Genomic DNA, 27,455 nt, shown 5'->3' on the forward strand with positions numbered 1-27,455 from the left:
ATTCTTTGAGGAAGTGGCCTGATTGTCCGCAATATAAGCATAATTGCTGTTGCCTTCTCTTGTCTCTTTCAGTTTTAGTTAAAGGGGGCCGTACACCTCCGATTTGCATGGGTTCTACTGTGCTTTCCAATGTGCGTGGAACATTATCCTTTGACCGGACATACACAGCTCGAGTGTCTAACCTTATCCGGGCCGCTTTTCGGTCTTGTAATCTGTGATCTAATTGCACCACAAGGTTGATAAATTCTCCACAGTCTTTAGGTGAGTTAACCACTTGAGCAAGGACATCCTTTAGTTCCCCTTATAGACCCCGATGAAATAGTGTGGTCCTTTTTTCCTCAGGCCACCCAGCTTCAACGACTAGTCTGTTAAATGTTGCTATATATGTAAGCAAGTCTTGACTTCCTTGACAGAGTGACAAAAGTTTGTTGTCTAAATGCGTGGCCTTGGGTTTGACGAACAAAGAGTTTTTCCATTTCCATCTGGAAACCCCCAAAGTCATGTAACAATGGGTTATCCTGATTTACCAATGGTACCAACCAATCTGAAGCACTGCCACTCAGATATGACGAGACAAAAGCAACCCGCACTTGGTCGTTAGGAAAAGCCCCAGGTCTGCAAAGGAAATGAAGACGACACTGGTTCATGAACGTTGCATACTTCTATGGGTCCCCTGTAAATCGTTCAGGTGGAGCAAAAGAAACTGCCCCAGAAAGGGTTATTTGTACTGGATTGGTGGAAGAAGTTGGTATAGGTGCTGGCAGAATGTTACCAGGCAATGGGGTCTGTCCTGCCTGTGATTGGAGCAATTGTCTACTTATTTCGTCGGTACGATCCTTAGTAACAATCAAATCCCTCCTAAGAGTGTTGGTTTCTTGCCTGGCTGAATGTACTTCAGCGCGTAATTGTCCCAACAACTGAACTAACTGGTCTGTATCTGAAGTCTCCGTGACGCCCAGGTGGATAATATTATTGAGGCTTTGCTTTCTGTTACGCTCACCTGGTATCCACAGGGATGCCACCCAGCCCTGGTTGGATGATTTGCACTCTTGAACCCTCTCCCAGTCCCTTGATTAGGCCTCTGTTTAAAGATGGGTCTTAATATTGTGCTCCTTGTGGCAGGGGCGCGTAGATGTGGGGGGCGAGCAGCGACCAAGTAACTTCATTGGTGCAAGCCCCCCTGTGGGAATCCAGGCCTTCTGCGACTCCGTAGGTTTGCTGCTTTACAGTCTTTATATGCAGTTCTCATGTTCCTCTTAGTTCGAACAATAATGTCTTGCTTCTTTCCTTTTAGGTATGGAAAGGTATTTTGGTGTTGTCATGCAGTTTGAAGATGAGCATGAGCCAGTATGTGAAAATGTGGTGTGTGCGATGCTGTCCGGTGAGTAATGCGCGATGCGCAGCACTGTTTCACCTTTTATATTGCTAACCTGTGTCTTTTCTCTGATTGCAGGTTGCGATGTTCCTCGCCAACCGCCGTAATGTTCCAGCAATGATACTGACCAGGAGATGACTACCCAGGTAAGAATTGTGTGGCTTTCTTCATTCGGGAGGAAACGTGAGTAAACGCTTACTAATGCTGTCTTTCTTTCTCCTCTTTCCAGGTTATGGTATTCCAGGATGCATGCCGTGCCGGATGATGGAGTTTGTGCCTTCAGGTGAGTGGAACTGAAGTCGCTGATGGATTGAAGACAGGATACTGTTCCAGGTAAGTTTCATAGTGTTGTTTCTCTCTCTGCAGGTCCTTGGTTTCAGATAAGCTGGCATCAAAGTACTGGACACAGTGAGCATTACGCTGCCGACAGCAGAATAACGCAAAGCATGTTCTGCTGTTTGGGTGTGGTGTAAATAGTCTCAGGTAAAGTAGTCCAGGTAAAATAGTCCCAGGCCTGCCATACCCAAAGTAGTCCAGGTAAAGTAGTCCCAGGCCTGCCTCACCCAAAAGACTAGACCACATAGCTCAGTTCCTTGTAACTGAGCTATGAGTGTGCCTCCATGTTGGCTGAACCCCTCCAAGTTAAATAATCCCAAGTAAATAGTCCCATTCTAATGTTGGTCTTCATGATGGTTATGAGCCTGGTGCCAAAGATGCCAGGACTGACTCCAAGAGGGTCTTGGATGAGGTTTTAAGGCCTTTTACCTGGCCCTAACTGGAAGGCTGACCTGCCAGTGAGGGCCAGGGGCAAGGGTCATGACAAAAGGTTTACATAACTCCAGTTCCAGTAACCATCATTCCAGAATACAAACTCCTGGGTCTTACAACAACATTGACACAGGGTGAATTCCAAAACAAGATCCAACTCTTAATGGATCACACTTTCTCACAAGAGTGGTGTACTCAAGGAGAACATTACACCATTAAAGACTAGTTACCATATTTTAGGAACCGTCTATACTTGCCAAGTAAAGATTTACAAGAGCAGGTTATTTCGGTTTATCACGACTCCCTGATTGAACGTCATCCTGGAATTGCCAAAACTCTAGCTAAAGTAAAACGAAATTATTGGTGGCCCACATGGCGTAAAGACATGATACAATTTATCCAATCTTGCGGTGTGTGTGCACAAAACAAGTCCCAAAAGCAGAAACCGGCTGGTCTTCTCCAACCATTGCGAATTCCTCCCGCACCATGGCACACACTGTCCCTTGATTTCATTACAGATCTACCTCCCAGTCAAGGATTCAACACCATCTTAGTAGTTGTAGACTTGTTCTCTAAAATGGCACACTTTATTCCTTTTAAGGGTCTTCAAATGCATCCAATTTAGCAAAAGTATTCCTGGAGGAAATCGTACGGCTACATGGCTTTCCATCGGTCTTGATCTCAGATCGAGGTAGTCAGTTCGTATCCAACTTCTGGAGGAAATGCTGTTCAATGGCCCAAATTGACATTCGACTATCCACAAGTCACCATCCTCAAACAGATGGCCAAACAGAAAGAACAAACCAAACCCTCGAGCAATACTTACGTTGCATGTTACATCAAGTGGAAAGAAATTGGAAGGACTTGTTATGGATAGCTGAATATGCCTAAAATAATTAATTACACACCAGCACTGGACAAACCACTGTCTACACTATATATGGTAGACATCCACATACTTCATAATTGGATCTCCCAACCCCTTTGGAAATGCCAGCGGTTAAAACCCTACATACAACTATTTCCCAGGCCTTCAAAGAAGCAGCAGAACATTTACTCCAAGCCACGAAAGACAAAAGAAATTTGCTGACCAACATCGTAGTAAAGCCCCCGATTATCAAATTGGAGACAAGGTCTGGTTAGCTTCAAAATATGTGCCCATAAAAGGGACTATGGCCCTCATTACGACCCTGGCGGAAATCGCGGTGCAAAATGCACCATGGAGCACGGCGGAAAGCTGCCGATAGCGCCATGGGGGTTGGCGGATTTTCCGCCCCATTCCGACCTTGGCGGGGCGGTAAATCCCCATCCCCCATTTTACCCTTCCCCATTCCCATTTTTGCCCCATAGGGTATAATGGGAGTGGGGAAGGCGTTAATTACGCCACCTCAAAATACGGTGGCGTAATTAACGACAAGGTCCCGTAGCGCCATGGATTTCTCCGCCCGGAAAAACCAGGCGGAAAACGCTCCATGGCGCTACGGAAACTCGTAGTAGGGCGGACAGGTCCGCCGCGAATAACGCTGGCGTAAACCCACTACGCCAGGGTCGTAATGAGGCCCTATGACCTTTCGTCCCCGATATCTGGGACCTTATTCTATTGAATCCATAATAAATACAGTGGCAGTTAAATTAGCCCTACCACCCACTATGCAGATTCATCCTGTGTTTCACGTATCAGTCCTGAAACCGGTACAACCCGGTACTCAGGTTACAACACCACCAAAACCAGTATTAGTTGACAGAGAACCAGAGTTTGAAGTAAAGGATATCCTAAACTCAAAATACACCAGATCCAAACTATACTACTTAGTTGATTGGAAGGGATACAGCCCTCAAGACAGATCATGGGAACCTAGTGAATACATCCATGCACCTCGCTTAATTAAAAAGTTTCATCAGAATTACCCAGCCAAACCAGGACCAGGCAGAAGTTCCACCGTGAGAGGGGCCTTGGGGGGAGTGCTGTCATGACCCTTGCCCCTGGCCCTCACCGGCAAGTCAACTTTCCAGTTAGGGCCAGGTCAAAGGCCTTAAAACCTCATCCAAGACTGTCTTGGAGTCAGTCCTGGCGCCTTTGGCACCAGGCTCATAACCATCATGAAGACCAACATTAGAATGGTACTATTTACTTGGGACTATTTAACTTGGGGGAGGGGTTCAGCCAACATGGAGGCACACACATAGCTCAGTTACAAGGAACTGAGCTATGCGGTCTAGTCTTTTGGGTGTGGCAGGCCTGGGACTACTTTACCTGGACTACTTTGGGTGTGGCAGGCCTGGGACTATTTTACCTGGACTACTTTACCTGAGACTATTTAAACCACACCCAAACAGCAGAACATGCTTTGTGTTATTCTGCTGTGTCCATTTCTTTGATGCCAGCTTACCTGAAACCAAGGACCTGCAGAGAGAGAAAGAACACTACGAAACTTACCTGGAACAGTATCCTGTCTTCAATCCATCGCTGACTTCAGTTCCACTCACCTGAAGGTACCAACTCCATCATCCGGCACTGCATGCATCCTGGAATACCATAACCTGGAAAGAGGAGAAAGAAAGACAGCATTAGTAAGCGTTTACTCACATTTCCTCGCGAATGAAGAAAGCCACACAATTCTTACCTGGGTTGTCATCTCCTGGGCAGTATCATTGCTTGAACATTACAGCGCTCGGTGAGGAACATCGCAACCTGCAAAGAGAGAAAAGACACAGGTTAGCAATATAAAAGGTGAAACAGCGCCGTGCATCGCGCATTACTCACCGGACAGCATTGTGCACACCGCGCTTTCGCATACCGGCCCATGCTCATCTTCAAGCTGCATGACAACAACAAAAATACCTTTCCATACCTAAAAGGAAAGAAGCAAGAAATTATTATTTGAACTAAGAGGAACATAAGAACTGCATATAAAGACTGTAAAGCAGCAAACCTACAGAGTCGCAATAGGCCTGGATTCCCACAGGAGGGGCTTGCACCAGTTAAGTAACTTGGTTGCTGTTCGCCCACCACATCTACGTGCCCCTGCCACGAGGAACAGGACAGAGAATCCACCTTTTACAATATTAAGGTGAGGAGAAGGTCCAAGGGGGAGCAAGGAGTTGAGACCAAGGGAGGTGGGAAAACATAAAGACAATCTGGTATTGAATCCAGCTCTCCTATTTTGCAGACCCATCTTTAACCAGAGGCCTTACTAAGGGATCGGGAGAGGGTTCGAGAGTGCAAATCATCCAACCAGGGCTGGGTGGCGTACCCGGGCATACCAGGTGAGCGTAACAGTCTCCCTCAGTCAGGCTCGGACCTTTCACTGATGTCGAAGATTTTCGAATGTGCAAGGCTTTTCCATAAACCTCAGCAGGACCACTTCAACTTTCACTTCAGCTCTCCCTAATGATATTTGACCCAGTGTCTCTTGGTCTGGGTAGTTCCACAACACAATCAGAAAAGTCACGGTAGGCTCCCCTCAGCCGGGGTCAAGCCGGCTTTATAATTCACATCAAACAAATCACAGTTCACTGTGGGCTCCAGCCTTCTTCCTTGCTTTGGTTTCCCTGTTGAAGACTTTCCAATGTGCAAGGATTTGACATGCACCTCAACATGACCACTTCGACCTATTCAGTTTGCAAATACTTTCAAAAAGGCACTCAATTCAGCCAGACCACTCTGCTATTCAATTTCATGGTTCTAATCTTTTGCCGCAAAAACTAGCAGTCCCATAATGCATTTGCACTCAGTTCATTACTTTCCGTTATCCTTCAGCTACACACATGCCCCTGGGTTCCTCTCGCTCTTAGACTCGCCCAGGTGACATGGCGCTGACAGCCAGTGTCTGGTGCTTTCTTGGGCTGAGGTCAGGGTTGCACCACCTTCCACCTTCCTTCCCTTGTTCACCCGGAAGGGAAGCAGATGTTTCTTTGCTGGTCTTTCCTCCCCAACTCTGTTGTTCACCCAGGAGGTAGTGCACTACTTTTCCCAGAATGCACTTTTTCCTCTGTTTGTCAGTGACCCAGAGGAATGGGCACTGGCCTGGACATATCCCGCTCTGAGCATCTCACTCTGCTCTGGCTTCCAGGTACCGTCCAGGATCACCAACTCACTCTCTGTGTGCTTGGTACTTAGGTAGGGATCCTCTGCCGGACTCATATTGCAGCCTCCCTACTGACTTCCCAAGAGCAACTGCCTTCTCTTCCTCTGCAGGCTCCTTTTATGCACCCGTGGGATGTTAATTGTCTGCAGGTGTTTGGTCAGGGTTGGGTCTGCCTGACCTTATCTTTCCTCGCTAACAGGACAGCCTTCTGCCAGAATGGAAGAGTCTGTCCTCTGGGTCTTAGTGTGCTTTCCTTTTGTAATCTTCATAATCTTACTGCCTCTATTCCTCGTCTCAGTCTTTGGTATTCTAGTAGAAGAATGGGATTATTGGAGTTGTAGTGTCCTTTGAAAGGGAAAGAAAAATAGGTAGATTTTTGTCAGAAATGGGGGTTTGCATGTAAGGTTGTAGGAAAAATAAAATTTGCATTGGGGTTTAGGGATGGTCTTGGTTTTCCCTGATAGTGCCGCCGTCTTCTTTTCTGTAAGGGAAAAGGTTGGGGTAGGGCGGGATTCTGATGTCTATATCCCATAAAGACAGAGGTATTGTCGGGTAAGGGTGTATGCAGAAAAAAAGGATACGGCGTCTTGCCCAAGGGCGCGCCTCCCACAGTCCCCAAGGACTCGCTTCCCAGGTGATCCGCCCTCGCTTGTCTGCCCCCAGGGTTGGGATCCAAGAGCGATAGCCCTCCCCTGGCCACCTGAGTAAAGGATCCCCGCCCGGGAATAGCAGGGGAGAAATGCCTCAGGTTTCTCACAATGTACACAACCTCATTATCACCGGCCCCAAAACAACAACAGGTATTACCCAAATTGTTCGTTTACAATTGTTCGAATGAACAATTGACCGAATTTACAGGGTCACAATTGACCTTTTCACAATTGACCGAATATATATATATATATATATGGGGTTTTGGGCGGGTTTGGGTTGGGTGGGGGGTTTCCCCCCGCATATATGTTACAATTGACCTTCACAATTCGGTCAATTGTGAAAAGGTCAATAGTCATTCGAACAGTTGTAATACGAACAAATCGTATACAACCCAACAACACATATCCCCCTCCGTAGAATGAACAAGGAAGGGTTCTGCATGCAAAAGGCAAATGTCAACATGGTGGATGATCCAGAATATAAATTGCCTGTCATGGAAGTGAAGGCAATCCTTCACGTTCAAGGAGAAATGAAGCAAGCACCGTGGGACATAGTGAAGTTTAATGGAGCAGACTTTGAGATGATGCTAGACACAGGTTTGCCCTACTCTATGGTATCTCTGGAACAGGATGAGGACACCTTCAAGAAATCTGTGGAAGCCCTTTCACCGCCGAATATAAACTGGGATTTGTCATGGTGCAAATCATCGGAAAGACACAACCCCCACACACCTTTATCTTTATATGAAAAAAATAAATTGGTGTGTGCTGGTGAAGGCGAGGGGCAGTGATAATTATACTGTATTGGTGGCAAGAAAGCATAGGAGAGCGATCCGGGTGGAATTAAATAGATTAGGGACTAGGGGAGGAGGAGAAAGGAAATGCTGGGGGGAAAGTGTCAGGAAGAGAAGGGAAGCAGGCAAAGGTGCCATCTTGTAGATATCAAGGGTCCTTTGGCTGATAGCACACAAACGCTGCCAAGTCTGCGTGTTGTGAGACAACAAGATTTCTTTGAATAGAATCAATATTCTGATATCAACAGGCTGAAAACGATAGGTGATTGTAGAGCTTTGGCTCTGCACGACTAGTCCCATAGGAGGCACGGAGTAGAGGCCACCTACAGCTGCACTCAGTCTTGTGATAGAAGTGCACTGGAGGTTGCACTACTGTCATGGAAGTGCTTCCTTCTGTGCGTGACTTTCCAAAAAGAATTCCTGCGGCTAGTATGTTAGACTGAACACTGGGAGGCGATCAATAATGTGCGCTTCATCTGCAAGTGACAAAGGAAACAGCAGGCCGACATCAGCTCGTCTGAAATCAGCTGTCTGCAGCAGACAGACCGTTGGGGTCCCACGACACCACCGCTGCCTTTCAGGTTTCTAACTGTGGCCGCTGCATGCTGATAAAGGGCTCTTGGGTCGTTTGTAGCCTGTGGGTGTAAAAGAAGCAGGATTAACTCCAGCATGAATGTGCTGCTTGTTGTCAACAGTGGGGATCTTTTAATTGGGCTGATGGTGATTAGAGCCTAATTGAGTGGTTACCAGGAGCAGCTCCACGATTTAATGAGGTGTCAATACTTGGCACTTGGAGCTACTTCATGGCTTCCCTTTGAATGTGCAGCTCAGTCATACATGTAAGAATTAGTCTTTTCTTAAGGGGGCACAGGCAGTAATAAAGTGTGAAATGCAGTTCCTTAAATGTACAAGCAATACCTAGCATTAAACACCTTTCTACAAAGGGACAAAGAAAATTAACATATGGATTAAAGTGAAAGCAGCATTATTAGGACATGAGTGTGGTCTTAGCTGGGCCATTTATCTGCCTGCCAATGCGTTGTGCTGAACCCTAAAATAGTTGTACTCTGGAAGAAATATTAGTTCCATTAAAGAGATGTGAATTGGCCATTGTGGTGATGTTTTAAATGTTTTTTTAATCAGCAAACCTCTTAACGGGAGACATCAATCCAAGCTTTCACTTTTACATCCAATTACACTGTCTTGCTGACCAGGACTCTGTCACAATACCTTTAATTCTTACCCAACTAAAGACAATGCCTTTGCTCGGCTTTGAAGTTATCATTTGGAAGAAGCATCATTCGTCACTAAGCAATAATTTTCTAGATGCGAAGAGCAAATGATAGCAATTGCGAGGACTATTGCTGCACACCAAAAGAATGCTTTCAAGAGGAACTGTAATGCCAAATAGTGTTTTCGCTTTTGAAATGATGTAAAGACAGATTGTATTTTGCATTTGTAGCTATTATGGTGTCTATGTGTGTAGCCAGGGCGTTCTAATGAACTTGGTCCAGCCGAACAAGAAATACCTATTAATGCACAAAAATACAAACTGTGCTGTTATTGCACAGTTTATTTTCGGATAATGTATTCCTCTCATGGTTTACACAAATATCTTCTGTAGACAACAAATAAGGGGAACTGCAATAACGGTTCGATGTACATATTTTAAAGTGTGTTTTTCATTCACAAAGTGTTTTTCTTGTCTACATAACTTTATTTATTAAAAAGGCAACTATTCGGCACGTATTTGGCTCTGGCCGAATATTTGTCCAATATTCAGTATTCGGCCGAATACTTAAAACTACTATTCGTTACACCCCTAGTAGATACACCCCTTATCTGTAGGGCTGCCTAGTACCACCATAGGCATTGACCCTAACATTGGGTTTGAGTAGTTGCATGCCACAAAACCTCACAAGCCAGGTCTTCTTGTCAATCATGGTGTAATCTGATCCTGAATCAATTAGCGTAAACATCCCCTCACCATTGACCCACAACTCGGCGTGAGGTTAACCACCCCTCTGGGTTTGATCCCCAACCTCATTGACCGACATCACACTCCCTTGCACTCATCACAGACCTCTTCATAGCTTTAAGCCTCCATCTCTTTTACACTCTTGCGAGTAAAGTTGTGGCGCACTGCGCAAAGTGTCCTTTCTTGCAACACCCGAAGCACATAAAACATGCTTGGTAACCAAAATTGCCTTTCTCTGCTTTAGTAAGTGCTAGTTTAGTAATTATAAATGTATTGATTTAATTCTGCAATATCACTTCCTGTGATGGCATAAAAGGGTGAAAGCCATGTCACTGCACTTCCTATGATGACACCAGTGTCAACGGTGAAGTGTTCCTTACTCTGGTGTCTTCAGGGTGTGTGATGTAAAACCCCTGGCATTTTGGTGAACTGATGTCCCAGGATTAGGGAAGGAGGTAATAGAAAGAACTGAAGAGGTGAAGTTGAGGACCAGCAAAGGATATGGGGAGGAAATAGTAGTGGGGAACAGAACATAGTAAAAACGCTGGTGGTGATAAAAAAAAAGTATGTTTAAGAAGACAGACAATATAGTGCATATATACACATACAAATAGGCTTTGGGGGCCCTTAAAATCTTAGGCTGTGAGTTCACCAACTACTGTGTGAATGTTCTAAGGCATATCCGACCCTGGACTTACTGAGCACAGGTAGAACCTTTTTGTTAGTACATTTTACTTTCCAGGGCACTGTCCCACCATGAATAATAACCATCCTGACAATGCACATTTTTTTTTGAGAACCTGCTTGTGTATTTTGGCCAAATATGTGCACATTTATAATTAAAATCTTGGCTAACCCTATTCCCTGGTGTGGCCCAACAATCAATATTCGTTATGTGACAATCAAAGCCAAAAACAAAGGAAAAGGATTTAACCAGATATGCTTTCTAAAGCACTGATCACTGTGCCACCACCATCGAAAAAACACACATTTCTGTGCCATGCATTCTCACATATGTCAACACAAATGACATACATGTGACCAGATTTACCCTAATGCTTGGGGTAAACATTGAGGCAGGTGGGGATAAGTCTCAATAAAGGCAATTTCCAACGTCCTCAAGATGAACGAGGGTGGTGCATGATTTGCTACGGCATTGTTGTTGGACCTGTGAGGCAAAACTAACATGATCTGATAGGTTATTTGTTTGGAAGGGCAGACAGACTGAGGGATCTCAATAACATAGAGGGCAAGGTGCTTATTGAAAGAACCCTGCTTTTCCAACTAAAAGTGAAAACACCAATTCCCCTATTGAACATATGGCAAGTGTCAGAAGCACCTAGTAAGGGATTGTGCATTCTGACACATGGGTATAGTATGTTTAATGAAAACACACTGTGTGCCCTAGAGCCACCTGTACTCAGACATACATGCACCTACAGTGCACCCCCTAACCAAAAGCTGCATAGGGCAGATCAGTTATGGGAAGGCAGATAACTCACCACACCCGCAAGCATGTATAGCAACTTTACAGCTCCTTGTGCAATAAAAGGAAGATCTTCGGGATGGCTGCCACTCCCCATATGCCCGTTGTGATCCAGCAGCTGTAATGCTACCACTTAGTGGTGGCAGTATGAGAGATATTCGGGGCAAGGATGGATGAAGCTCACAATACCACATAGAGAGAGGGCGCTAGAGAGCCATCCAAGATGGCCGCTCTTATGTGAGCGTCATGAGAGCTCCCGAATCAATCCTGAAAAACAGCATGTTCCGGAGAATAATCCTCCCCAAAAACGCCCAGTGCAGCATAATATAACTACAGGGCAAACCGACCCCGGAAAAGAACCCATCACCATCGACCAGGCGGCTACCGCATCGGTGACAGAGAAGCCCACCCACCTCAGCGACCTCTGGCTACCCCGCGGCCCAAAGGCACGAAAGAACAACAAGAGGCGGCTGCTGCACGCAGGGGTCAAATCTGGCAGGAGTCACCCCAGGCCCACACCATCCGGTTACCATAGCCACCGGCATCCAACCCGGAGCCTGCTACAGGTGTGGGAGTCTGCTGGGGAGACCAGACATAGCCCAGACATACCGCCCTGACGGCCAACGCAGCGGGGACCCGCACGCTCAGACCCGGGCACCTCACCCTGAGTGAACCAGCGGAGGCTGAGGACCAACGGATCGTTACTGGGGCTGCATGCGGTGAGGTCAAGTCGGCAGAGAGACGGCAAACCTGAGACAGAGGACCCAGCGCCAACAACGCACCGAAGTGACAGCAGATCCCCATATGCCGGTGTGGAGGAAGAAGAGAGCGCGCAGCCGACCAGCAGCACCCACGATTAACACCAGGTGGGAGCGCTGGCAGCCAGGACTCCAAACCGCTTCTCTTCTCCCCCACCCACGGCATGAACAGCGATGCATAATCCCAGCAGTAGAGACCACTGGAGACCTCTCCTGGTCATTAACGATCACTGGCTGGGACCCCCCACAGACTCTCGACGGAACAGAGAAGTAGTAGGTCCCCCCGGAGCCCACACGCCCTGGGTTCTCGCAAGACAAAGTTCCGCCGACACACACCTGCACCACGCCAGCCCCTAGCCGGGCACAATCAAAGATACCAAACCCTGCCAAGACCCAGAAACCAGGATTCACTGACACAAAACAACCTAAGGGAAACAAGATGGGCCCTATAGATCCCGCACGGGCCGACAGGCCAAACATCCTCCGCCGGCAGGCCCATATCAACGCAGCTTACACGCCTCATCCCCCCAAGCTAATCGCCATTTTTTGAAGACAGCAGAAGAAACCCAAACCCACAAACCCCTGGACCCGGTCCCGAGCCCACGCTTCATCGGGTAACACCCAAAACTAAAAATAAACCTACAGCACGCGCACCTGACTACCCATGGACCAGAGAACAACAAATTAAACAGCCGTAAACCCTGGCCTCCATAATAGTCATTGAGCAACTCTAACGGCTGTCAACCGCCCACCTTCCAGAGTGAAAAGTGTTCCAAAGCGGCAACACAAGAGGAATGTGAGCCTCCCCCCTGCCGACTCGCCTGGTCCCACGGTGTCGCCTAGTGTGGTCGGCCACCCAACCTCGCCTTCTACAACGCCAATACCCCAGGAGTAATTTAGGGTGAAACTTTGGGTCCCCACAGGGAGACACCCATAAAGAAGTCGACAAATCGCCCACTGCCACAAACCACGCCAGATCACCTGAACACGGACAAAGGAGGTTGCCCCCATACTAGACCCCAATGACAAACAGGTAGCCAGAACCCGGGCTTACTCAGGCACCAGCCCTTTATTACCCCAAGACACACGATACAAGCAATTGAAGAACCAAACAAATTACTCTGCAGAACAGATCCTGGAAACTAATAGACACCAACCAGAGCAGAAGTAACCTAACAACTGAGCCTACCACAGCCGTTCACAGTCAATAGGGAGACCCACCGAACAACGGCGGACGTACGACCACTGCGAGTCACAATGTAGAAGGGAAGGAACCTCCATAGAGTCGTGCCGGTTCCCCGAGGCACTGACACTGTATTGCCACAGGAACCACACCAACCAATCCCATCTACAGACCACAGCCATACGCAAGTGGAACCACCGACCCTCAACAAAATGTCTGGCCAATCACCAAGTCATTCATCCTCGCTCAAAACCACAAACCCTTCTCAGCTAGTCCCAGTCTCTCCCAGGCACAAACCGAGCCTGCGCATAACCACAACACGATGGGGAAAACAGACATGTCCCAAAGGAAACTGAACTTCGAACCTGGTACAGCGAGCAAAACCCCTAAACCAAACAACCAAATGGAGTCCCAGACCATAGAAGAGCAAGACAATGGGGCGTCCACATTAGTAGACAGCCGGGAGATCCTTCTCAACCTAAAAGCTGGAATAGGAAACTTAGACAGTAAACTGGACACACTGTTTTCCAAAGTAGATCTGCTACAACATCGCCTCGACAAACAGAGGGGCAGGCTCGACACAGTCGAACAAAGGGTCTCTGATCTCGACGACAACCCCACGACTCTAACCGCTAGAGTAACGGCACTGGAAAACCAAATGAAGATTGTAACAGCCGAAAATGAAGACCTAGAAGGGCGCTCACGACGCAACAACATTAGGTTGGTCGGAATAAGAGAAAGACAGATCCCAGAGACAAGGGAAGAATTTGTCGAGAAGGTGTGCAAGAACCTATTCGTAGTAGAAAGAGCCCATGAGTGCCAACCAGTCGACCCATCCCAGGCACGGCCCCACACCCGATCATTGCGAAACTCCTCAACTTCAAAAGATAGGGACACAATTTTACGACTGGCAAGAGAAATGGGAAACCTCCAGTTCGACGGCGTTAACATTCAACTGTACCCCGTCTTTTCCCCCGCAGTGCAAAGGTTAAGGAGATCCTTTGCAGGAGTCAAACGTCAGCTGCAAGACAATCAAATGTCATACTGCATGCAAAACTGCGGATTCAACACGATGGGAAAACTCAATTTTTCAATTCCCCTGAAGAGGCTAACTCCTTCCTAGACGGGCTGGGCTGCAAACAACCTGATAAAATCCAGAGACCACCTAGGCGAGACCGTGGCAAGAGACACCCACCCTGAGGCGAAGAGCCACACGTCTAACACCGTCTCACTTACAACATAATTTTACAACGGAACTCAAAGACGCAACTAAAATCAAAGGGAGCCGATATTATTGGACGGGCACTTGCACCCCTAGCACAGCTACCAAGATGACTTTGTTTAAGGGGAAGGGATTGGTCACGAGCCAGTTAGGGGTTGCCCGTGCGCAGAAAGGATGTTTCTACTCAATTTCAGGAATGCACAGGCTATAGATCCATCACCTCCCGCCCGACTCCGCTGTCACCCGATCGACTGGGGCCATATCAATTCAACTACCCAGCAATACAGAGAAGTCAGCAGAGAATGACCACAAGGAAAACAGTATCCACCAAAGACACAGACCATATCTGTAAGGGAAATACCCACTACACGCTATGTTCAACCTAGCTACATGGAACATCAGGGGGGGCAATCGACCGTCTAAGACATGCAAAATATCCCAATTCCTCCTAAGACACAAGATAGACGTAGCTTTAATCCAGGAGACGCACCTTCTCCCCAGCTCTGAAAACAGCTTGGCCCGAGACTGGGAATGTCACAGGTACTTCTCCTTATACTCCTCGTTCACCAGAGGGGTAGCTATCCTGATAAACAAAAGAACGAGATTCAGGCTAATCTCCACAGAAAAAGACTCGGAATGCAGGGCACTCCTCGTAAAGGGAATCATAGAAGGAAAAGAGGTTGTCCTAGTAAACTCTTATGGGCCGAACACTGATGGTAGTAACAACATTGACTGGTAGATGACGCACCTAGAAACTGCTGGATCAGCCACAATCATCTGGGGAGGGGACCTAAACACCCCACTGATCCCTTACAAAGATAAATCCCAAGGCAGAACAGCCCCGCCCCCCAAGGCAAGCTTTCAAATCCAAGAAATCTGCAAGGCTTACAACCTCATCAACATCTGGAGACACAGTCACTGGGAAGCCCGAGAATACTCCTTCCACTCATGGGTTCACAACACGGACTCGCGCCTGGACTACCTGCTGGTCTCCGCACAGAGCCAGCTGAGATGAGGACAATGTTAAATTTTGTCAAGGACCCTCTCAGATCACTCCACTGTCATCCTTGAATGCATCCATTCAGACAGCAGGAAAGACAGACCACAAAGGAGATTCAAACCCGAATCCCTTCAGGACCACGTTTTTGCAGATGAGCTGCGTAAAGAGATAACCACCTTCCTCGAACTGAACCAGGAATCAATTACATCAGCCGGCACCCTCTGGGAAACACTAAAATGCTACGTCAGGGGAGTATGCCTGGCAAAAGAGAACGGAATACTAAAGCTAATCAGAGGAGAACTAGCCTCCAGCAAAGCCAAGCTCAAAGAATGGGAATCAGAATACACTCAGTCGAAAGACCCCAGATCCCTAGCGGCCCTCAAGGAAGAACTCGAAAACTTTAGATCAACAGCTGAAAGAGAACTAAAGTTTCTATCCCGAGGCCACAAAATGTGTCAATACGGTGAAACCCAGAAACCAGGAGCCCTTCTGGCACGACTACTGGGGGCTGAAAGGAAACCCACCCACGTGGAGAGAATCCGAAACAGTCAAGGAGACCTAGTATACACAGAGGAAAAAATTGTCGAAACATTCCGCACCTTCTATCAAGAACTCTATAGCACCAAATACAGCACAGACCCAGCAGATCTACACCAATATCTCGAGAGTATCAAACTATTCTGGACGAGCGCCGAGCTGAGAGAACCACTGAATGTCCATATCACTCTAGAAGAAATCCTCACAGCAACCTACCCAACACCAAAGCTCCTGGGCCCGATGGACTGATAGGCGAATTTTATAAAGCTCACGCCCACCTTCTATCCCCGCTCCTGCTGCGGGTATACAGAGAAGAGATGGAAATCAGAACCCCTTCACCAACCCTACGTCAGGCGAACATGATCCTTCTGCATAAGCCAGGTAAACCGCAGGAAGACTGTGCCTCTTATCAGCCAATATCCCTTATAAATCTCGATAATAAAATACTAGCCAAAATACTCACTATCAGACTACTCCCCTTGATGCCCGGTCTCATACTTGCAGATCAAGCGGGTCGCAACACGTAATTTGGCATCAGAAGAATGTTTGGAGCAATGGAAGCACTTAACCCCCGAAAACTCAATCAATAGCAGCCCTACTCGATACGGAAATGGCATTCGACTCAGTAGAGTGGCCCTTTCTATTCAAGGTTCTACGGCACATGGGATTGGGTAACTACTTCCTTAAACTAACTGCTCTTCTATATAACAACCCAAACTCCATAATTGTACTTGGGAACACCAGATCCTCAGAAATAAAACTACAGAGAGGGACTAGACAAGGCTGCCCTCTCTCGGAAGTGCTCTTCGCGCTGGTGATGGAACCTCTGGCATCCGACCTTAGAGCCCGCCACCTGAACAGAGGCCTCTCCATCGGACCCCACAAGATGATAATTTCCCTTTACGCAGACGACATAGCTCTATTTATACGCAACACCGCAGAGAACCGAAACCCAATCATGCACGAGGAGATGAAACTACTCTGGGCTAAAGATCAACCACTCCAAATCCATCATATTCCTCCTAACTGCGACCAACAATGTTTTGCAGACTATTTTGGATTTAGCTGGCAACAGTCGAAAGTCAGATACCTGGTATCGTCCTATCCAGATCCCATCAAGACATCATGCGAGATAACTACGGAACAACTGTGGAAACACTACAAAACAAAATAAATAGATGGAAACTCCTCCCACTCACCCTGTGGGGCCGGGTTTCTCTAGTCAAGATGGTCATCCTCCCAGAATTCCTATACCTATTTGCAAATATCCCCATACTGCTGTCACAACAGTTTCTCCGCCGAATCCGGAGCCTGATACTTGACCTAATATGGGCAGGTAAGGTAGCGAGAGTGGCATATTCTACACTCATACAACCCTTGTCAAAGGGTGGCCTGGCACTCCTGGATCTGGAACGCTATTACTGGGCCTCCCAAGCCCAGTTCCTCGAGCACTGGCATGCTACAGATTTTATCAGACCCTACCTCCAAATCGAACGAGAACTGGAGACCCCATACTTCCTCAGGACGACAATTTTAGGAAACCTTAACATACATCATACTATGCTAAACGTAGTTCATACTACATATGCCATTTGGAGAAAAGTTGCAAAAAAAAGTGGCATTCAAACCATGTACTCCATTCTAATTCCGGCAAGATTTATAACCAGTGTTCCCTTAACCACGGAGAGAACATATCTGAGATGGACCGACAAGCTACAAATAAAATCAATAGAAGACCTCTTCATTGGCAACACGTTTCTTACTCCACAGCAAGCCAGAGACAAAGCCCTAGACTTGTTCATATACTTCAGTCTACGACACTCACTCCAAACCAACTTCACCACGATCCCTCAACAACCACCTACATGGCAACTTCTTCACGGAGTGATACAATCACAAGGAAGTGGAAGACTATCCTCAGTAATATACAAGACACTCCTGAGTGGCACAGCGCCCACACCCCCAGGAGCCAAGAGAAGATGGGAGAAAACCCTGAAAACCATAATAGATGACGACGACTGGTCCTACATCCTGCATCAAACCCAAAAGGTTTCACTCAACACACGCTTCAATTACGTACATTAAGTGTACTACACTCCAGCAAAACTCCATGCGCAACGAACAACAACCTCAGCAATATGTGAACAATGCAAAGCCCCAGATGCCGACTTTCTACATCTAGCATGGACATGCCCAGGCATAGCTCAATTCTGGAACTCAGTACTAGAAAAAACTGCAGCGATTGTCAGAACTCAACTAAATCACGACCCCAACCACGCACTTCTCGGGCTGACCAGACACTTGCCATCTTGCGGGCGCAGACTGCCGGGGTTATTACTGGTTCTAGCATGAAGGAGAGTGGCAATAACATGGGGACGCGGACCCCCTCCTAAGCTGCAATATTGGCTAAAAGACATGGCCTAGAGCCAAGATATTGAAACACGCTTCATAAAACTGTTACCGCTCCATGCCCGGCCCCCAGACATATGGGGCCCCTATATTGCATACCTGATGTCCTCCACGAGCCCCACATCATCACAAGACTCATCCCCTGTTTCAGTCCCCTGAAGACACAGACATCACGCTAACATCATGGGCCGGACACAAAGCGTATGCAATACTTGTGGACTTGGCGGCTGTCGGGTTTGGGGGGAGGGAATGAAGTGGGTGGAGCGGGGATGGATATTTAGCTGCATTCTGTGCAGCAATGTTGCGTAACTGTTATGTAAAAAACAAAAATAAAGTTTAAAAGAAAATAAAAAAACAATACCACATAGAGGTACCAGGAGCTGTAATGCCCCCCCTAGTCATGGTGGTGGGGGAGACCTTTAGGGATAAGCTGGAAGATACTCACCACACGCCCCCAGCGATTCCAGCAGCTGTAGCTGTAGCCCTGTTCGATCAGCTGAATGATGTAAAACTTGTTGTTGTTGTGTCCAATATTGGTTTGGTTCAGCATGCAGTCATAGTCCTCAAAGACCTGCAGAAGAGTAAGAGGCATGATGGGAAGGGAACACTGTCCAGTGGTCATCAACCATAGTGCAGAATCTAAAGGTGTGGCACCAAACTGACACAGACCCGGCTCAGCATTAAATAAAACCATGAATCACCCATCCCACAGTAGGATTTGTGGGTGAACGCAACGAATTTGGACTTAAATAAAAAATGCATTTTATTATCAGTCTGCTCATGAGCCTCAACACAAAAATAACAATATGAGAGGAGAAGATTGATTCAATGGTGTAAGTTTTATTGTTTTTAGGGACGGAAGAACTTTCAATGAACCAAACGAAGCCCTGTTGGCCTTCTTACGGGACGGGTGTATACGCATCAAGTGCAGTAACCTACAGTTTACCTGAAAGTGAAGGCTAGCTTTAGCATTTACATGAGGATATAATCAAATTAAAAATGTTCCTGTTGTAATGTGCTTTCAGATGCATTTGATATTGGATAGAGGATAGGTTTCTCACCTGTCACAAAGAGAGTTGGTATATGTAAGCATCTCTGTACTTGTTGTTAAAGTGCATGTGGAATACCATGGGATAATATGAAAGGTGCTATGCATGCCTCTATTTTCCAAAGGCTTAAGAGACCAGTTTTCATAGAATGTACATACTTTCCCCATTTTGCTTAATGCAGGGGTAAATAAATTCAAGTTGCAAGCTGCTAGGCAACCATTAAAAAAAATCAATTGCCACCTCAATTCTATACAATTCTATACATATAATCAGGGCACCATTTCTTAATAGCCAAGAGTCAATTATCACTAGCCAATGACAAGTTGCAAGTGCGCCGGGGCTTAAGTGTTTTGGATTAAGAGTAATATAATGAGAGAAACTATGTTAATGTATCTAGGTACATCTACTTGTGGAGTGAAGAGCTGACAAGGAACAGCCAGGTCATGTGCCCCCTTTACTGCACCTCTCTTCAATGTGATCGAGCGATTACTGCACAGCATATTTGCTCGAAGTAGATTTCATTGAGTTTTTTTACCTGATTTTGTTGCAAATATATGTGGGAGTGGGTTTAGGTTAATATTAAGTTAAGTGCGGCTAAGCGCAGTCTCTGGCAGTCTTGCCCGTGTCATTTGCTGTGTTTTCGCTGGACCTGTGCTGCTGGAAAAGACTGCTCTTTCCCCACAACGTGAGGGAGTACACTGTGCAAAACAGCGTGTGGAGGACTGCAGCATCAGCAGTTACAACACTGTTACTTTAAGAAAATTGGCGTGGAAGCGGGCACTCTGCCTTTCCTGTGTTTCCTGTGTTTCTACTGCTCTTAAGCCTGCTCCCTTCGCGAAGCGACGCGAAGTGCGGCTAAGTGCAGTCTCTGGCAGTCTCCCCCGTGTCATTTGCTGTGTTTTCGCTGGCAAAACAAAAGAGTTGATGGCTGGAAGGTTTAGAATAAATCTAGACCTCTGGCATTGCTCTGGGCAACCCTCCAGACCATCGTTCTTCGCCTGCCCAGCCATTACAAAAGGGGAAAAACCATATGCAAATCAGGCTTGGTCCCACCCCCAAAGGGGTAGTCCAGCCCGAACTGCTAGGTCAGTGTTTTCGCTGGACCTGTGCTGCTGGAAAAGACTGCTCTTTCCCCACAACGTGAGGGACTACACTGTGCAAAACAGCATGTGGAGGACTGCAGCACCAGCAGTTACACACTGTTACTTTAAGAAAATTGACGTGGAAGCGGGTGCTCCGCCTTTCCTGTGTTTCCTGTGTCTCTACTGCTCTTAAGCCTGCTCCCTTCGCGAAGCGACTCGAAGTGCGGCTAAGTGCAGTCTCTGGTAGTCTCCCCCATGTCATTTGCTGTGTTTTCGCTGGACCTGTGCTGCTGGAAAAGACTGCTCTTTCCCCACAACGTGAGGGACTACACTGTGCAAAACAGCGTGTGGAGGACTGCAGCATCAGCAGTTACAACACTGTTACTTTAAGAAAATTGGCGTGGAAGCGGGCGCTCCGCCTTTTCTGTGTTTCCTGTGTCTCTACTGCTCTTAAGCCTGCTCCCTTCGCGAAGCGACGCGAAGTGCGGCTAAGTGCAGTCTCTGGCAGTCTGCCCCATGTCATTTGCTGTGTTTTCGCTGGCAAAATAAAAGAGTTGATGGCTGGAAGGTTTAGAATAAATCTAGACCTCTGGCATTGCTCTAGGCAACCCTCCAGACCATCGTTCTTCGCCTGCCCAGCCATTACAAAAGGGGAAAAACCATATGCAAATCAGGCTTGGTCCCACCCCCAAAGGGGTAGTCCAGCCCGAACTGCTAGGTCAGTGTTTTCGCTGGACCTGTGCTGCTGGAAAAGACTGCTCTTTCCCCACAACGTGAGGGACTACACTGTGCAAAACAGCATGTGGAGGACTGCAGCACCAGCAGTTACAACACTGTTACTTTAAGAAAATTGACGTGGAAGCGGGTGCTCCGCCTTTCCTGTGTTTCCTGTGTCTCTACTGCTCTTAAGCCTGCTCCCTTCGCGAAGCGACTCGAAGTGCGGCTAAGTGCAGTCTCTGGCAGTCTCCCCCATGTCATTTGCTGTGTTTTCGCTGGACCTGTGCTGCTGGAAAAGACTGCTCTTTCCCCACAACGTGAGGGACTACACTGTGCAAAACAGCGTGTGGAGGACTGCAGCATCAGCAGTTACAACACTGTTACTTTAAGAAAATTGGCGTGGAAGCGGGCGCTCCGCCTTTTCTGTGTTTCCTGTGTCTCTACTGCTCTTAAGCCTGCTCCCTTCGCGAAGCGACGCGAAGTGCGGCTAAGTGCAGTCTGTGGCAGGAAGGCACAAATGCAGGAAGGTAACTTTGAGAATTATACTTACTGAACTTTACCCACGCGTCTCTACAGGTACGGAAGTGTACTACAAGGGTTCATTTGCACTATTGCTATTGAAAGACTCGTGGCACACTGTACTGGAAGAAGCCCTGAAATTCCAGCCAGTTCGTTTGGTTCAACTGTTTAACTGCGGACAATGGTCGGTTCTCCGGCCCCAAAACTTCCTCCTCTCAGGACAACTGGGGACCTCTACCCTGAAGTAGCCATTATAAGCACTACTGCTTCACATGAAAACATCTTGCAACTAAATATGGGAGAGGGGGCGGGGAAAGGAACGAGTGTAGGGGAAAGAGACAATATTCATTTACAAGCCCAACATCCCTCACAGACTCCGCAAACCCCGGGGTCACCCAAAGAAAACGGAACTTCCTCATCTCCAAATAGAGCGGTGGTCACAGAAGCCACAGAACTGGGTAAGGAACCACTGACAGGTCTGTCCCCCAAGGTAACTCCGCGGGAGGTTCTCCTCAAACTGACCCCTCCAAATTTTACCCTTCCTGCGCTAAAGGACTTGGGTCTGGCTTTCAATGACGCAATGGGTTCTCCAATGCTAACACCCCCTTTGGATGCGAACCCCTTTGTCTTTGGTACTTTCAATGGGACCAAGGGAGGTCAGCCCCACACACAAAGACCGGACAAAGGTTGGAAACCCTTTGGGATCTCCCTGTCGAATACTGTAATCCACCCGGATTACCCTAGTGTGGACCAGCAAAACAAGGTGACTCCCCAAGGATGTTTTCCTGATCGCACCACGTCACGGCTTAGTCACCATCAAACGGATCATTGGGCTCTTATACCATAGCCACCAAGTGCAAGGGCGCACCATTAAACATAAGGGGGGGTTATTTGCCCCAGTAAATAAAATCCAACCTGGGGGACTCTCTAAGATCCCACAAAGGAGTCTTTCCCCAGCAAGCTCCATTCCTGAGCAAACGGCAAAGAAGGCTATGCTGTACTCCGAAATGATCTTTATAGAAGGCTTCGTCTCAGCAATCCAGTCGAAACTGGAAAAAAACGATGAACACACGACTGAAATTTTGAAAAGCATTATCGTGCCGATTATAAAGGAAAAATAAACAAGGAGATCTGAAAGGCTAAGTCTTCGGCATGGGGGTGTGGGTGGCCCCCAGACTGATCCTGCAACCCCGGCACAAACTTTAAAACTTCAGGTGGTACCGCCTACTAAGAGTACTTTTGAAGAAACTCCCCTACTAAAATACACAGATTCCTCTACTAACACGGACAATACGGTGTGGGCGATTGTCCCCGCAACGAAGGACAGTGGGCCTGCCCCGAAAGAAGGTCGCTCAGTGATTTCCACTGCAACAAATACCTTGCCGCAGGTGATATTGGATTCACCCAAGGCTTCAGTACCAACTAACATTATCAAAGTGTTCAACCTTTTTAGGAAACCTAAAACAGGCCTTCCTCCTCCGGACGAAGGACAACTCAAAGTAAACAAGAAAGGAGAAAAACTATTGGAAGACTCCTATGCTGCCGGAAAAACCTACAGGACAGGGGCCCTTGAACCCAAGGAAACCTTCAATGAGATCTAGAACCGTTAGCGGCCTAACTCTTCCTAGGAATCTGGCATTTCCCTCCAAACCGTTGATTCATGATAGATCATCAAAGAAAACATGTGATCCCTCCGCCCTCTCACAGAATGTGTACCCAGATGAGCCTTGTCGCCCTCTGGTCATAGAGAGGGTGAACAAAAACATTGATACTTCCCTCATGGACTTATCTGTTTATTCGGACATGAACACCTCATGGGAGGAGAAGTCGGGAACAAATACATCTGAAACAGAAAGTGGCACTGAGGACGACGACTCCGAAGTACATAACAAAAGCAAAGGTGTTGAGTGTAAAGGGGTGACGGAGGGTCAGATGTTTAAAGATCGGGGGTAGCGGCAAGTGATATTTGAAAAGCCCTCATTGCCAATGTTGTTGGTGCCGAAAGCGGACTCCGTTAAAAACATCAAATGGGAATCTAGAGTGCACACTGGGCGAGAAGACAAGGCCTGCTCTCTGGAAAAAGAAAGGATGGTTCCTCAGATACTTAGTCCCTTGGACTTTACAACATTGGAAGATAGGAGGAACTTCCTGGTCCGGAAATTCTCGGAAATCGATAACAACAAAGGAGTCCGCATTGATACGATAAAGGGAATCAGAAGAACAGTATCATGGGCGGAAAAAGCAGAGAATAAGCCAGTACCAGGGCTTACTAACCAGATTGTTCACAAAGGGTCTGAGGTACACAACACCCCAGCACACTATAGAGTGTTACTGGAAAGAACTCTAGGTTACGAAGACAACCTGATTATGAATCGGGCAAATGTTATGAGACTCCTGCAATCCCTGGACTACCCCGACCAACTAAAATCAAGGGACATAGACTGGATCGAATTTCACAACGAACAGCGCCATGACAGTGTGATTCTCCACACAGGCGATCGAAACATCAAAAGCTCACTTTTAGAGTTGTGTTCTAAACTCAATCTATGTGGGTTTGTGCTCAAGGAGTTGGAGGAGGGGACCAGTACAGAACGTGTAGGTCCTAAAGACCCGAAACACTCACTAAGTAACTCCTTAAATTCTACCACCGAACCCAAAAAGGAACAGCAGGTGAAAGTCGGAAAGAGTGACAGGGGTGGCCGAGGGATGGACAACAGAAGAGACCATGTGCACACTCAACTAGACAAAGCTGGACCGAACCTGGAGAACAGTTCAGAGGATTAGAGTTGGCTGGCAGGGGCCTTATCCGCCAAATCATAACGCCATCAGTGCCCCAGGAGTGCCCAACTCAATCCCGTGTTAAAAGGGATAAAAATCATGAGTTGGAACACAAGGGGTTACTCGCACCTCCTTGGAAACTCAGTAGTACACCCGACAACCTACGATGTCTTTTGCCTGCAGGAAACCTGGCTGTGAGATCTTCCCCTCTTGGACAGGTTTGAGCTATTTTTAAACCCAGCAATAAAGGGCTCGAAAAGGAGACCGAGCTCAGGCCTCCCGTTAGGGATAAAGCGCACCAGCGGCTTAAAAGTGCTCTCTTCAGTAAAAAGAAACCCTTGGATTCAACTCACTAGGATTTCATCTACGACAAAATCTCCACTACAAACCCAAGACTGGCAGCTGCTCATATGCAATATATATTGGGGTCCTACAGCACGAGAAGAGGACAAATTTATGGAAGTTCTCATGAAAGCCATAGATGATGCTAGGATTGAGTGCCCGAAACTCGAAATTCTTCTATGTGGGGATTTCAATATGGAATGCTACGATAAGAAGCGGAGGAAAATTGAGTTTTTGCCTCTGACCGCCTCTAAAAATACAACAAGAGCAGTAAATATGGAGAAGGAACTTATAGCTAGGAACATCCACATGGTCAATGGAAACTTGTTGGGCGACCAACCGGCCGCTCCAACATGGAAACGGGCTAATCAAATGAGCACGTTGGATTATATTTTTGTATCAGAAAATCTCTTTGGAAATCTAACATCGTTGAAAGTGGTCCCCACAACCCAGAGTGACCATAACATCCTGGAACTTGAAACTGAGGCCTGGGATAAATCTCCCTTTATACCTGCCAAACATCTACCAAATCAGCTCCTTGAGATAACTCCGGGGGGAAACAGACTACGTATAGGAAGAAAAGAGATGGGCCTGGCGTTGGATTCTTTAATCAAGGACCAAGATTCCAATCTGATTGAATATGCTGAAGTACTGAAGATCTTTCGTACAAAGGTGACTGCCAAGGGTAGTCACCAATGTACTCGGCACACCTATGATTGTTAGGGAGAATTCTCTGTTTAGGCTGAATTTCCTAACCTAGTGAGTCCCCCAGCAGCTTTGCTGGATTTCTGGAGTTTGTTTTTTTCTCCTGCCAAGAGTGAGTCTCTTTTCCTCACACTCTTGGACATGATTTGAGGGGTTCCTTTGACTGTTAATGTGTTTTATGGGCTATGGGGTCTTTTACTCCATAGGGTATCATGTGTTTTTACTATGTGTGTTACACAGCACCCTCCGTGCAGTGACACAGGGGTGTCATAGTGACACTCAACCATAGACTCCATACCCTGGGACTGACTACTGTCTCCCAGGGCATGCAAAGTCACCACTGGCTTTACTAGTCCCAAATTATAAACAGAAACCAGTACAAACCATCTTATTGTGGACGTACTGGTCGGGGCAATTCGATTGCCCCGGGGTCTGTTATTCGAGGGGGCACGTCTCCATCCCCCCTGATCGAGTTTTGGCTGGTGGCAGTGGATACTACTTTTTATATTCGACCGCAAATATATCTCTATGGGATTTTCCCATTGTTCGAGGCTACCAACTTTAATTATTTAATTCTCATAGCCTCGAACATACCGCCGGTTTATTTATTTAATATTAATTCGCCGGTTGATATTTTTTGCCAGAACTCGATTCTAAAATGGCGTTTGTATTCTCTTCTGTGACTCCAACCCAAGTCGAGCCCTTTGTTCCACTTTCTGGCGGGCTTCTCCACAGAAGCCTCCAAAAGTGGTGCCACTCTGTCTGGGTACCAGAGGGGGTATGGGAGGGGGTTGAGGCACCATGGACTGAGTTACCTTGGTAACTCAAGTCACACTCTTGTGTGATTGGCCCAAGTGGTGAGCCGGCCGGCTCACCACTTAGCATGTTTGATTGACAGCTAGGCTGAGTGAATGGGGGTGTGCTGCATAAAAGCAGGGCTTTTGGGACTGGAACTTTAGAAGTCGCCACAGGACCTGAAAATTCGATGAGGGAGAAGCTGAGCCGACCTGCTGCGATGACACCACCGGTGGAGCCCTGCGGAACCGACTCACCACTTCCCGACGACAGAGAAGATCTCCCGGCTGGAGAGTCTTCTTCCCCTGACTGGTGGGCACAACCAGTTTACCTTCTTTTTCTCGCATCCCAGGATGTCTTATGGTCGAATTGCCCGTGCCAAGCACCCCGGCAACCGGATAGCCACTTACTACTGGACCGCGAATAAAAGGACCGCTCCTTTTAACTGAGAACTCCGCGGCTGGTTTCTTCCCTGGCAGTGCAACGGACTCCTGTCTTCCTCCCCGACGAGATCCTCTCTTCCCCCGGACGAAGCACCGACTTGCATCTGCTGCCAGGAACAACTGCCCCCGCTGGAGTATTCTCACCACTTTAAGGTACTGTGTCCGCCAGGCCTCCCTTTCTAAAGATTGCTACAAGGTAATAATAATCCCTTAACCTTCTGGACTGGGCTGGCTGTCTTGACCATCTAACTGGTTCCTTTCTTTTGGTCCAACTCTTTCTGAACTGATTGCGAGACTTTTGGGCACTTTGAACCGTGTGACCTTGGACACATTTCGACCGGAGCCTCTTAAAGTGGGTCTGGCCTTGTTAACTTTGACTTTACGGTTTTAACCTGCCTTCTTCTCCTACTTTGTTCTTCCGAAAGTGTTGGGATCTGTTTCTATCTTTGCTCTGCCTTTCTCTCCCTTTTAAACCGATTGAATAGAGTGCCATCTTCGTTAAGCGCTCACCGCTGTCTGAAAATAAGTGTTGCTTTACTTAAGACTTGTCTAACTAATCGTTGAAGGGAGTGTATATCTTTTAGTGACCGTGTTTTTGAACTGCTTGATATTAGTGCCTGTGTGTTTTATTAGATGTGGTTTTAAATAAACAATTATATCTCTTTTACATCAAGCTCTGGTCAGTGTTTGCTTGTTCTACTGTGTTCTTTTGACCTATTGTGAATACTCTGTATACTGCCTAACTCTTCTTGAGGGAAGTCTGACTGCTCAGCC

The 27,455-nt window shown here is 47.1% G+C and overlaps 1 protein-coding gene across 1 annotated transcript in view; it reads right to left on the minus strand.

The window, feature by feature from the left end:
• Nucleotides 1-27,455, minus strand: part of LOC138566554 (protein mono-ADP-ribosyltransferase PARP3-like) — a 503,923-nt gene that overhangs the window by 266,681 nt on the left and 209,787 nt on the right. The window contains exon 3 of the mRNA XM_069644027.1: nt 18,697-18,822. Coding sequence (XP_069500128.1) covers nt 18,697-18,822 — 126 coding nt within the window. The remainder of the gene's footprint in view (nt 1-18,696; nt 18,823-27,455) is intronic.

The sequence above is a fragment of the Ambystoma mexicanum genome, chromosome 2p, assembly GCF_040938575.1.
Source record: "Ambystoma mexicanum isolate Mex_15411 chromosome 2p, UKY_AmexF1_1, whole genome shotgun sequence".
Taxonomy (NCBI): Eukaryota; Metazoa; Chordata; class Amphibia; order Caudata; family Ambystomatidae; genus Ambystoma; species Ambystoma mexicanum.